This window comes from Dermacentor variabilis, chromosome 3, assembly GCF_050947875.1.
Source record: "Dermacentor variabilis isolate Ectoservices chromosome 3, ASM5094787v1, whole genome shotgun sequence".
Classification (NCBI taxonomy): Eukaryota; Metazoa; Arthropoda; class Arachnida; order Ixodida; family Ixodidae; genus Dermacentor; species Dermacentor variabilis.
In genome coordinates, this window is record NC_134570.1 from 180,259,151 (window position 1) to 180,271,533 (window position 12,383).

Sequence of the window (12,383 nt, forward strand, 5' to 3'; positions counted from 1 at the left end):
CGTGGTCTGCATCCTGGAAGACGCTTAGCGCTCCGCGACGCTTAGCGCCCGCGTAGCATTGGCAAGCCTGAAGCAAGTGAGTACGGAAGCCTCGTGGGTGGTCCGAATTTCATATGTAAATAGCTTCTTCTATCTCTTTGACTCTGATGAAGTCGCGGCTCTGGGAGCCGGGTGGCCGCGGCCACGGGTGCCACTACGGGCTGACTGGTATTGCGGCCTGGCACCGGGCGCTCCGACACCGTCTGGGACGGTGGGCGCCGTCAACTCAGATGCTGTGTGCACCGAGCGGAGTAGGACCACCTCACAGACCTGACGTCTCCTCGCGGCTGCCTGTTTTGCGCTCATTTTGGGTGTTGTTTTTGGATGCCGGTTGTTGTCAGGGTAGCGACGCTTTAGGCCTAAGGCTTTACGAAGCTGCCTGTTGCACGTGGAGGAACACAACCTGGTGGACCGTGGCGTTGTGGTGTTACACTTTGCTTCCTTCATTCTGGTTAGCCTCGCACAAATTGAAATTACTCGTTCGACTTAAGGAAGCGAGCTTCGTTCACGTGAACTTAGCACCTGAGTAGCCGCCCGATCTTTTGCTAGCCGAGTTGAACATCGTACCACGTGGGCGATCCGTCTGTAGAATTCCTCTCCCTTGTGCTACTTTAGTGTTTGCCGAGTGCGTTGAGTGTGCACAGCGTGATTGGAGTCACCCCTGGTTTGCCGTCACCTGCACATTGTCTGCGCTGCTGCCCCGGACTACGATCGAGCCACCGGGCAATGTTGATGCTGTGGGGAGTTCGTGGCAGCGATTTCGACGGCCGCTTGTATCCAGCTCGCAACCTACGGCGGCGGAGAAAAGAGCCGGCGGTCTCCGACAGCTACTGCGGCTCTCGCCAGCAGGGCGCGTGAGCGTGAGCGACGCTTGCTCGTTCCGACTACTGCGTCGCCGTTTCCGGAGTCGTGGCCTGGAATCGTGCCGCCGAGTCTGCAAAGCTGCTGCTGTGACCGGCGGACGCCAGCGGTGTGCCCAAGGACAATGTCGGCTCGCATGTTATGGACAGCCTGTGGACATTTCCTCAGCGCGGCCACTGTTGCATGTACTATCTTGTTCGCGAAGCACGGGTTGGTGTTAGACCGTGTCACATGTTTCGCGGGAATAAGAAGTGATTTAAGGTTGGGGGGATGTGGGGATGCGCGACTCTCACGCGTCCCCTCATATCTCGTTTTCCCGAATAGCTTCTGCAGTGCGGCTTCGGCGTGTGGCCTGGTGCCCGCGGCGGTCGGATTGTTACAAGCGCAGTGCGAGAGATGGCGCGAGTGTTGCTCTGCTGCGGGTTTACTTGGGTGCGGGCAAGGCAAGGGCTCCCTCTTGGGCGGCGGGATGGCAAGCAGCTCGGATGTGCCGCGCGTGCGCCGGTCCAAGCTTCTCCGAGATTGTATCGCGTGGCCGCCTTCGAACGCGCCACCGTTCGCGTGACCGTACACGCGAACGACCAGGCGTTGGGATCCAGCATGGGGCGAACATATTCGCTCGCTATCCGGTCGCGGTTAGTCGGACTTCTAGATTTGTCGCGCGCCCATCAGCATGTTTTGTGGATAGCAACTCGGCTAGCAGGCATTGATCTATGAAAGGTGCAATAAATGCCCTTGTGCTTGTTTGCACTACTGTGTTGTCGTTCCTTTGTCCAAAGAGTGTGGGAGGAGAATCCCACAAGGTATGGCACCACGTGCGATATCTGATTTAAAAAAACTTTGATTGCACTCATGCTCACATGACACACTAAGTGCTGCCTTAATGCACGTTGTTGCTATGCCTCTCTTAATCAATTTAGAGTGTTCTCTGTCGTAACGCAACAAAGTTTTCTTAGATTTGGGATGATAACCCCAGCATACGTGCTCGTCCAAAGAAAAAGCAGACGTTAATATCTAGAAACTGAATATGGTTTTTAATTGGCAATTCATACGTGAACTTAAGTCCTCCCGATGAGTTGATGAACAAGTTTAAAATTTCATCGACCGCGTCATGAAGATGCATACAAGTATCTTTCTGCACAACAATTATGTTGTCGTCAACATATCTAAACACTCGCGTTACAGGCATGTCCACCAACTTAGCAGAAATCACATTGTCAACCGAGGATAAAAAAATGTCACATAAAATGGGGTCGCTGGCTGATCCTATGCAGATGCCAGTGCGTTGGATGTAGAATTGGCCATCATAATTACCAGCAGTTTACTGAAGATAAAACTCTAAAAGCGCTAAAAAGACTTCCACCTAGACTCTTTACGGCACCTTGTGAACAAAGCAGAGACGGAGTTCCTTGATGTTTTCTTCACTTGCAAGACAGACAAGCCTGAATAGCCTTTCAGGGGTATTGTGTCCGAGAAGACGTCAGGGCAGTGTCATGTAGGGAAAGTTCTGCAAGGCCATCTCAAGATGTTGCAGATAAATGACCCTTTCCTGGTAAGAAGCTCGGAAGTAGCTATCGCGGCCATAAATGTAGACAAGGGAACCGCACTAACCGCATTTTCAGTAGATGTAGAGGACTTATATTATTCTGTGCCGCGAGATGGTTTGATGTGCGCTGTGCGCGATAGGATAGAAGATTTCGGAGAAGTTAATTTTCAGAATTCCGTATGTGTCAACAGCGACAATTTTTTAGCGCTTTTAAATTTTTATCTTCACTCAACTGCTGTTAATTATGATGGCCAATTCTACATCCAACGCACTGGCATCTGTATAGGATCAGCCATCGCCCCCATTTTATGTGACATTTCTTTTATCCTCGGTTGACAATGTAATTTCTGCTAATTTGGTGGGCATGCCTCAAGTAAAACTCTTGCTTCGGCTAGTTGGTTCATGCTTGAAGTAGCAAAGGCAAGGTGCAAAAGACTAGGACTCAGGAAGAAAAACACAAACGACAGGACAGGCGCCACTCACAACTAAGTTTATTTTCGCAACAAGCCTGCCTTATGTAGGTTATTCACGCCGAGTCACGCATAAAACTTCAGAATTAAAAAACAGCAATCTATCGACCATTCAGGAATCTTATCTGGAACATATTATCGAATGAGCAAACAAGAACCACACATGGATTAGCACAGGAGGCAATTGATCTAGTATAGTCTTTTTCCAAGCCAACGGGGACAGAAACCCGGCATAAAAAGTACCGTCTACACTTCACTACTAACCAATCTATCCACAACATAACACACTTCAAACGCCTAAGGCCAAGTCAGTGATAAAGCCAGTGATAAAAGTGTAGACGGTACTTTTTATGTCCGGTTTTTGTCCCCGTTGGCTTGGAAAAGACTATACTAGATCAATTGCCTCCTGTGCTGATCCACGTGTGGTTCTTGTTCGCTCATTCGATAATATGTGCCAGATAAGATTCCTGAATGGTCGATAGCTTGCTATTTTTTACTTCTGAAGTTTTCTGCGTGACTCGGCGTGAATAACCTACATAGGCAGGCTTGTTGCGAAAATAAACTTACTTGTGAGTGGCGCCGGTCCTGTCGTTGGTGTTTTTCCTGAGTCCTGGTCTTCTGCGCCTTGCCTTTACTACTTCAAGGACATGCCTGTAACGCGAGTGTTTAGATATGCTGACGACTACTTAATTGTTATGACTAAAGATACGTGTGTGCATTTTCATGACGCGGTCGAAGAAATTTTAAACTTGTTCATCAACTCATCGGGAGGACTTAAGTTCACGTATGAATTGCCAATTAACAACCGTATTCAGTTTCTAGATATTAACCTCTGTTTTTCTTTGGAAGAGCAAGTATGCTGGGGATATCATCCCAGATGTAAGAAAACCTTGTTGCGTTACGACAGCGCACACTCTAAATTGATTAAGAGAGGCATAGCAACAACGTGCATTAAGGCAGCACTTACTAAGTCATGTGAGCATGAGTGCGATAAAAGTTTTTTAAATCAGATATCGCGACTACAGAACGCAGGCTTTTCCAGTTTTGTGATCACTTCAGTATGCGAAGCCATTTTACAGAAAGAGAAAAGAAGTTCCGATGCTTCCCAAAAAGACAACAAAGACATAAGAGAAGCGCGCGTGATGCCTTACCTACACAAGTTGTCACACAATCTGAAGAAAGTTTCCAATAGGCATAATATTATTTTGGTTTTCAGTGCCCCGTGTAAGTTGTCCTCGATATGTAATCGCATGAACAAGCGCGAAAGGCACCTGTGCACCACAAATAATAAAACTGGTTTCACTGAGTGCAGGCGCAACGTCATCTATCAAATACCGCTCATCTGTGGAAAATCTTATATAGGTCAAACGGGACATGCTTCAATGAAAGAGCTCGTCAGCACAGCACTAACCTAACGAATGGCTATGGCAGTCATTTAGCTGGACACTGTAACAAGTGTCTATGTTCCCCCATATTTGAAAAGACAAAATTCATAGGGTAAGGAGGAAAGGGAAATAGTAGAGACCTTTCATATAAGAAAGTAAGGAGATAAATGTGTAAGCACTCTCTCTCTCTCTTGCCTTGTCGGAAAAAGAAATCACATTTTTGGAAGAAAGATTAAAATGTTGTTGATTTGCAGATTTTTTACGATTACTGATATGCGGATGCCTATGCTGAAAAAGGTATAAATGTCCGGTGAACTTCAAATAATCTTCCAATTGGCAGTCAGCGCTTGTCTGTGGTATTTCTTTCCTTGTGTCCTCGTCTTTTTCGCGCTGTTTCACCTTAGTTCTAAGTAGGTTTGTACTACCTTTAATTTATACCTCTTATTAAGTTTGATTATGACTGCTACTACCCTCTCTACGATGCTGCAGAATTCGTCAATCTTGCCGTCTATGTGCTTATCGATTTGGAATCCTACGCCGTATTTCTTGTTATCTGGGAGACCTCCATAGCAAAGGACATGAACGTTAGTCAGCACTGTATATGCCCCGCCTCTCTACCGCATTTTTTGTTTTAATCTCTTGCTCTATGGCACTATTAAGCAGTGCCTTGCTCTTTAAGCCCAGATGCTTAATTAGACGTACTGGAACTTCAACGGGCCCTCGAGCCGTATTATTAGGAATATTTTCTTTTGCCTCGTTCCAGCAAAAGTTTCTTACACTAAGTTGATCTCTTAGACATATATCTTGTTGCTGGATCTGTGAGTCGGGTCGGCACGTTTTTTACCTTCTGCGTTCTTGGCTAGTTCTGAAATGAGTCACCACTCGGAGGCGTGGGGATGTTATGGTAGTACATTGCCCAACGCGCACGATGGTTCTCTTCCATATAATAGAAAAAGAAATGCTGAGAAGCTAGTAGTCGTTTGTATTGCGGGATTATAATAGCACGTTGAAAAAAGGAAAACTATGTCCCAGTTATAATGGTCGGACGCGACGTACGCAGTGAGTGTTCCACCAAGAGTCCGATTGAAGCGCTCAGTTAACGCGTTACTTTGGGGCTGGGATGCCGGTTAACGTGCGATGAATTACGTGACACTCGATAACAAGGGCTTCGACGTCTTTGGGCAGACACACAATCCCTCTGTCACTGAGAAGTTCCCGAGGCACACCATGTTGGAGCCCTAAATTGCGTAGAACTACGAAAACAACAGCAGGTGTTCTAGCGAGAGGAGGGGGTGCTGTCTCAGACAGCGGGTGACGTAGTCGACGCCAAAGATGATCTATCTGTTTCCCGAGGAGATGGGCGGGAGTGGACCGTAAGGGCAATGCCGAGTGGTGGAAAGCAAGTTCTGGGCAAAGCAGAGGTTGCAGTGTGCCGCCCGAAAGCTTAGGAGGCTCCTTGCCTCGCTTGGAAGGGGCGCAACCAGGATTGTACTTGTGGAGCAAAGTGTACAGTTCACGCCTGTAAAACCACTGGCGCAACCTCGTATATGTCTTCAGCACGCCGGCATGAGCACTTTGTGGGTCGCCTTGAAAGGCAGCACACGTACATGTCAGAACACATGTGACGCGGTACGACGAGGAGCCACTTTGGACGCCAGACACATAATTCCAACAATAGAAAAGGTTTTCGACCATAGGAGAATTAGGGTTTGGACCGCAGAATGCGCGGGAAGGCGAGGCGGCAGATGGTATACACAGGATGCTAATGACGCTAATTAATCAATCCTTGTGCTGCTCCGACAGCAGTAGTAGCGGGCACCAAGAAAGGGCTTCCGCGTCAGTGTGCTTCCGGCCAGATCTGTACAGTAGTTGTATGTCGTACCATTGCAGCCAAAGTGCAAAACGGCGAAGGCGGTCAGAGGGATCTTTTAGGAACGACAACTGGCACAGAGGGCGATGGTCCGCGATGAGGTAGAAAGGACAGCCACAGAGTCGTTGTGGTCGGAACTTCATTTTTCACGCTCTCTTTCAATGACAGAATACTTGATCTCGCCCTTTCTGAGTGGGCGACTCGCGTACGCAACAACATAATCTGCATAGCAGGGTTGGCGTTGTGCGAGTACTGCACAAAGGCCGACACCACTGGCATGTGTATGTACTTTCGCAGGGGCCTAGGGATGATTGTGAGGGTGGATCGGAGAAGACATTCACATGTGGTGGAGAGACTGGAAGGGGACAACGCATCCAGGGAACCAACTGGCGGTGTCGGTGCCAGCGCTTAGAAGCTTCGTGAAAGCTGCAATGATGGTGGGAAATATGCACAGAAAGCGACGCATGTAGGAATAGAGCCCCATAAAAGTGACGTTGGTTTCAGGAAGTCGGCGACAGCGCGGAGTTTCGCGGTGTCTGAAAAACACCGTCTCTGGATACAAAGTGGCCCAAGACAGTCAATTTGCGGGCAGCAGAGAGACACTTCTTGATGAGCTGACGGCCAGAAGTTTTGACTCACATAAGAAACTCGTGTAGACGGGTGAGAGGAGTCGGAAGATTCAGAGAAAATACGGCGATGTTATTGTGATAGCATGGGCAGACGTTCCGCTTTAAGTCTCGAAGGTTCCTGTTCATCATGTGCTCAGTATTGGCATGCGCATTGAAGGGACCGAAAAGCATGATGGTAAATTCATAGAACCCGTCAGGCATCACGAATGCAATCTTAGGACGATCAAATCCGGCTACAGGAACTTGCCAGTAGCCAGACCGCAGGTCTATGGGCGAAAAGTATTCAGAACGTTGGAAGCAATCGAGGGTCACGTCAATACGTTAAAGGGATAGACGTCCTTTAATGAAATTTTGTTGAAGGGACGGTAATAAAACTCATAATCGAATAGAGCCACCTTTCTTTCGCTCGAGCACGACTAGGGACGATCACGGACTATGGGAGGATTGAATGACACCATGCTCAAGCACGTCCTCCACCGGGTCAATGATAAGCCGCTGTTCTGCTGCTGAGGCAGCATACGGACGATGGCGTAGCGGACGTAGTGTTCCATTGTCGATATTGTCCAACACAACCCATGGTCTGCGAGGTACAATCGAAGGAAGTACGGAACTGTTCAAGTCGACAAAGAAGGTGCTCGTGGTGTTCTGTGGGAAGGTGGCCGTGAATAGAAGAAATAAATACTCCAGCACCAACTGATGGGCAGTGGAAGGTGACGTAATGTATTTATTTCTGAATACTGTCAATCCCTCTCCGTATTTTTACAGGAGTGGGCATAAAAACATGTGGTACACTCAACATTAGTTTTATTTGATTCGGTTCTAATGCTCTATAACAGCATGATAATGCAAAAAATACATCTGTTATAGACAAAAGAGGCAAAATAAAACAACAATAAAGGCACTTCCAGCTACTAGGCGCAATGGGAAGGAAACGCTGCAGCAGTTGAACACAGAAATGACCTTGAGCGGGAAGGCCGATGACGAACCAGGAAGTTCCAGTGACTGCAGGAGGTCAATGACATAGATACAACACATAGACTCTCCACGAAGAAGATAGCGGATGGTAGATTGGCATAGTTGTGGCACCAGAGCTAACGTTGAGAATGGGACAAAACGGCAAGAGCGTGGGGGGGCACTACTAACAGCGATGGTTGCGTGAACAGCACAAATCGACGAGCACCGCACCTTCTGGATGGACGTGGACATTAGTGGCGACAACAATCCTTTCTGTTTTGAGCGGCAACAATATACGGCATAGTGTTGGAGAGGCCACACAACGCGACTTCGGCATGGGCGCAGTCAGTGACAGCGCTATGACGCGACAGAAGTTCCACCCTACGTTACATCGTGAGATCAGGAAGGCAGCACAACAAACTCGATGTTATAGAAAAAACATCGTGTATAATCAGTCTTCCAATGCAAGCAGCAGACGATTGGGCGGGCTGAGTGCTGGCGGTGTGCAAGTACGTGCCAGTAAGAGCCGTGGTGATCTCACGCAGTTGTCGGCAAAGCGTCTCACGTATAACAAAAACTGCTGCGCCATCAGTGCAAACGTAGCAGTGCAAACGCAGCGACTCCTCCGACTTATATAACGTTTTGCGGCAGCAGCGGAGGCCTTCGACACTCCAAAAAGCTTGCACCTTTCGCCTCCAGAACTGCAACCCTCAGTTTCCCTCGTTTGAAGGAGGGCGACGACGCATCGGAAATATCGCGCCGTAACGCGGTAATAGAGAACGGTGGGTGCTGAAGTTCTGACGAGCGTTCCGAAAGTTCGGCGGTGGGTTCGGATCGGTTCGCAGTGGGCTGCAGTTATGTGCGGTCCAGTGATGACGTCCAAACGTGGCAGGCGGCGGCGACAAAGAAATTGGAGGACGCTTAAGCTTCACTCTTTCAGTGTGGAACGCGATAGCATTCAAAGATCCTAGACTGCTGCTCACGCTTCCCGGCAACTGTAGCGTATGTAACCGTAATGTTTACCGGGAAATGCTCGCGACGATCGCTACGCACGAAGGCGGGCTTTTTGGTAGAGACGTGGTCTCTTGCATTGGCGGCGATGCAGCGGAGGCGAGCGCCACCTGGAAGCGTTTCAAGGAAGCGGGCGCGTCGCTCGGTGAGATATGGACGCCCGGCGGACGCGTTCTCCAGTGTATGCAATAATCGCTGGGAAAGCAGTTTGTTTGAGTTTTCGCGTAACATAATTATGTTTTCTCGCATATTCAAATTACAATCCGAGACCCACTGTGTCTGTAAGTTGTTTGTAAGTCGCAGTTAACGATTTTTCCATGTATATTAGCTTGAGAAATTAAATTAGTTCAGTCAATTTCTTGCGCCACGTGGACGGCCTAGATGTTAGTAGTTCGAAAATCTTTTTTTCGTCGGAACGACGTCCAAGGTAGATGTACTGGTAGCGAAGGCTCCATAGACGCCCATTGGTCCGAAAAATGGCGGCTCGTGGGCACTCCAGCACCCCCTGGATTTTGCGGGGCAAACTACGCAAACGTGACGAAGAATGACGTCACGCATACGTATGCTTTTGGCGCGAATTATAAAGCGGTCTTTCTGTAGAATCCGCGTTTTCGAGCCCGTACCTCTCGAAGGTTGCTGCCTTTCAGCGCGCCCCAACCTTTGCCAGTCAAATGTGCTCGAGTTCCTGCTAGTTATGGCCTTGTTAATGTGCAATTGGGAACGCAATGAAAGTGACTGGTAAAGGAGGGGCAGCATGGAAAGGCAGCAACACTTCCAGACACTGGCGAAGCATGCATGATTCGTAGTGCAAATACCGGTGCTAGTACTTTTGAGAGCTTTTGAGTACAGCAAGGTATGATGCACAAAGCACTGGCTCAAGTGCACAGTTCGCAATAAAGTGTTCGGCAAGTATGGTTTTCATAGTTTCATATTCATTGTTTATTGCAGCAACCAAACAAATAGTCACAAAGCACACCCTTGGCACACAAACAAAAAATACATGTCACAGGCAGCACAAGCAGTATTGTTTAAGTTGGCTAATCATCTCAATAGTCACAGTGCAGATAGGAAAAAGCCCTGAAGTGCCACGAACGTTGTCAGTTAGGAAATTGAAAAGTATAGAAAACAATGCTACGACAGCTTCAATTGAAGCAAACATAACATGGCATAAGTAGGCGCATCAACACAGACCATAGAGCACACTGGGATTATTAGTCACATTTAATTTCTTCAGCTGAAAGAATATAGCAGGTGCGTTTACATCTGCAAGGCAATGTTAAAGCCAGCTTTAGCACCCTCAAACGTGCTCAACGGAGGAGCAAATACCATACATTGAGCCGGCGTACCATCTCCAGAGTACTTCTAGTCGTTAGCCGGATCAATTTGAAGTAATTTTACGTCAACAAAAGTACACATGAAGTACAGCGTACAGTGAAGTGCAAGGACATTCTCGGGGCAGTAAAGCATGTAATCAGTGTACTGTACGCTACAATATAGCCAGATAAAAGTCCAGCGTTGTTCTGTTCGTTGCGCTGACAAAGATCCTACTAAAAACTCTGAGATGCAACTAGCCTGCTAAAAGGTGGCCTGGTAGCCAGTGGTGCCGGGTGGTAGTTATGATGACAATGGTTGATTTCATTATACCTGCCAGCACGGAACTGCAGGGGGGGCGAGCAGGTGGAAAAATTAATCCCAGCGCCACGGAAACTAGGTTAATCCATTGCCTAGAAAGTCTCCTTTCAGAGGCATTCGCTTTATCGGTATGGCGTTTTATCTGACAATATTGCACAAGTACATAGGTGACACTTGAACAGGCTGTACATGGCATAAAAGTACCCTAAAAGAGTGACATAGTGGAATGAACGATGAAAGATGCTACATTGTTAAACCATTGCCCCTGTGAGCAACCACGTCACATCCTAGCAAATAAAAATACACAAGTAAAAAATAAAAGAATAAAACCAGGCTGTGAACCAGAAAAAAACCCTTTGCAACCGTTAAACCAGACTAAGCTGATTTGTTGCACAGGCTGCGTAATAGCCTGCAACTTCACAAAATATTCAGCCAACAGCTCGGGAATTGCATCCTTTTCATTTGCTTAGCCTCAGTGCTTGCTTCGTGGCTTTCCGTTTAGTAGTTTGACTGTGCAGTTCAAGAATTTTTCTGCGTGCAAGCCAATGCAGCCTCACCCTGACGAACAGGGCAAACAAACCATCATAAACGTCATCACCACACACAGTCAGCGATTTTTCTACCTTGGCATGAAGCAACATGCACAGATCATGCCCTACTTGTTCTTTTCCCACAATATTGGAACTAGATGCGACAAAAACCTGCTCGCAAGCATTGATGAAAGCTACAAACGAGAGTGTAGGAACTGACAGGCTCCCAAAGTCACCTTCTTCAGGATTTTTGACACTTAAGTACAAGAGAACTTTGCTCTGATCGGCAAAGGCGGCATTTTCTAGCCTCACCTCGCACGTATGTGGCCCTGTAACACACCTGTGATCATTCATAAACTTGTAGGCAAGCCAGCCAGCAAAATAGACAATGTTGTTCTCTAGTATTGGAGACTGATAATCATATGGCAAAACTTCTACTGCAACTGGCAAAGATGTGGCAGCTGTACAGAGAGAAGGAGCAGACTTAGATAAACAAACTGGGAGAGTGGCTAGAAGGCTAGACATGTCTTCAGCACAGTTGCTGCTTTCCGACAGTTTGAAAAGGTTGCTAACTAAAAGATGCCTAAATGCTGCTTGAAACTGCCGGCAAGACGAGTTGCTGTTCGATCCAGATTTCGACCTAACAATAGCAAAGGTGTTTTCAAGTGCATCCTGGTTCAGGTGCCTGGTAAGGAGGCATGTCAAACCATAGCGAGAGGCCAGGTGGTTCCATAACAGCAGCACAGCCCTCATAGTTTGGCAGAAGCCACGGATGTAAAGAGGCTGCCGCGCACAGCCTAGAACTTCGATGTTTTCGAAAACTGCAATACACTCTTCCAAAAACTCTTCATGCACAGATCCTGCACAAATTGCAGATGCATACGGAGACTTTCCCCGCTTCTGTGAAGTATTTAGAATGTCAAAGAGTCTATCGATCCTCTCAACAAATCTGGCTGTGTGGATAGCCTCTGATGGCAACTGTTGGAATGTTACCAATGTGCACAATGTAGCAGCGCAATGATTGCTGAATACCTGTGCTGAGAGTTTCACAGACATCTTCGAAGCAAAAGTTAAATTAAAGTGCCGGGCACTCAACTTTGGGATGGACCGAATTTGCATTTCTCGATCCTTCTCATAAGCCTGTCGTATGTACGAGCTTTTAATTGTGTCACTGCCTACCCTGAAGTCATACTTGAAGAGCATATTGCGCAAGCACTTGAGCAAATGCGGTGGATCAAAAATAAGGAAAAGCGGTTCACCATTAACACTTAAGTACGGCTTTTCAGGGGTCACAAGTTTCGAAAACAGAAACATTTTGGTTCCCCTGATCACAAACCACAGCCACAGGCTGCAATCCAGCTCCAACCAACATTTTGTGTCATTTGAAGAGAAGGTCATGCAGAACAGTTGCAGGCGCTGCCTTATCTGCAAAGAAGTAGCCAAGAGGCTGCTTCCA

General features: G+C 47.5%; 1 protein-coding gene across 1 annotated transcript; it reads right to left on the bottom strand.

Moving 5' to 3' along the window:
• Positions 1-9,687: 9,687 nt before the first annotated feature.
• Positions 9,688-12,325, bottom strand: LOC142576551 (uncharacterized). The gene has a single exon (XM_075686717.1). It carries the CDS (start codon positions 12,323-12,325, stop codon positions 10,856-10,858), a length of 1,470 nt encoding a protein of 489 aa, XP_075542832.1. The 3' UTR covers positions 9,688-10,855.
• Between the last annotated feature and the right edge of the window lie 58 nt (positions 12,326-12,383).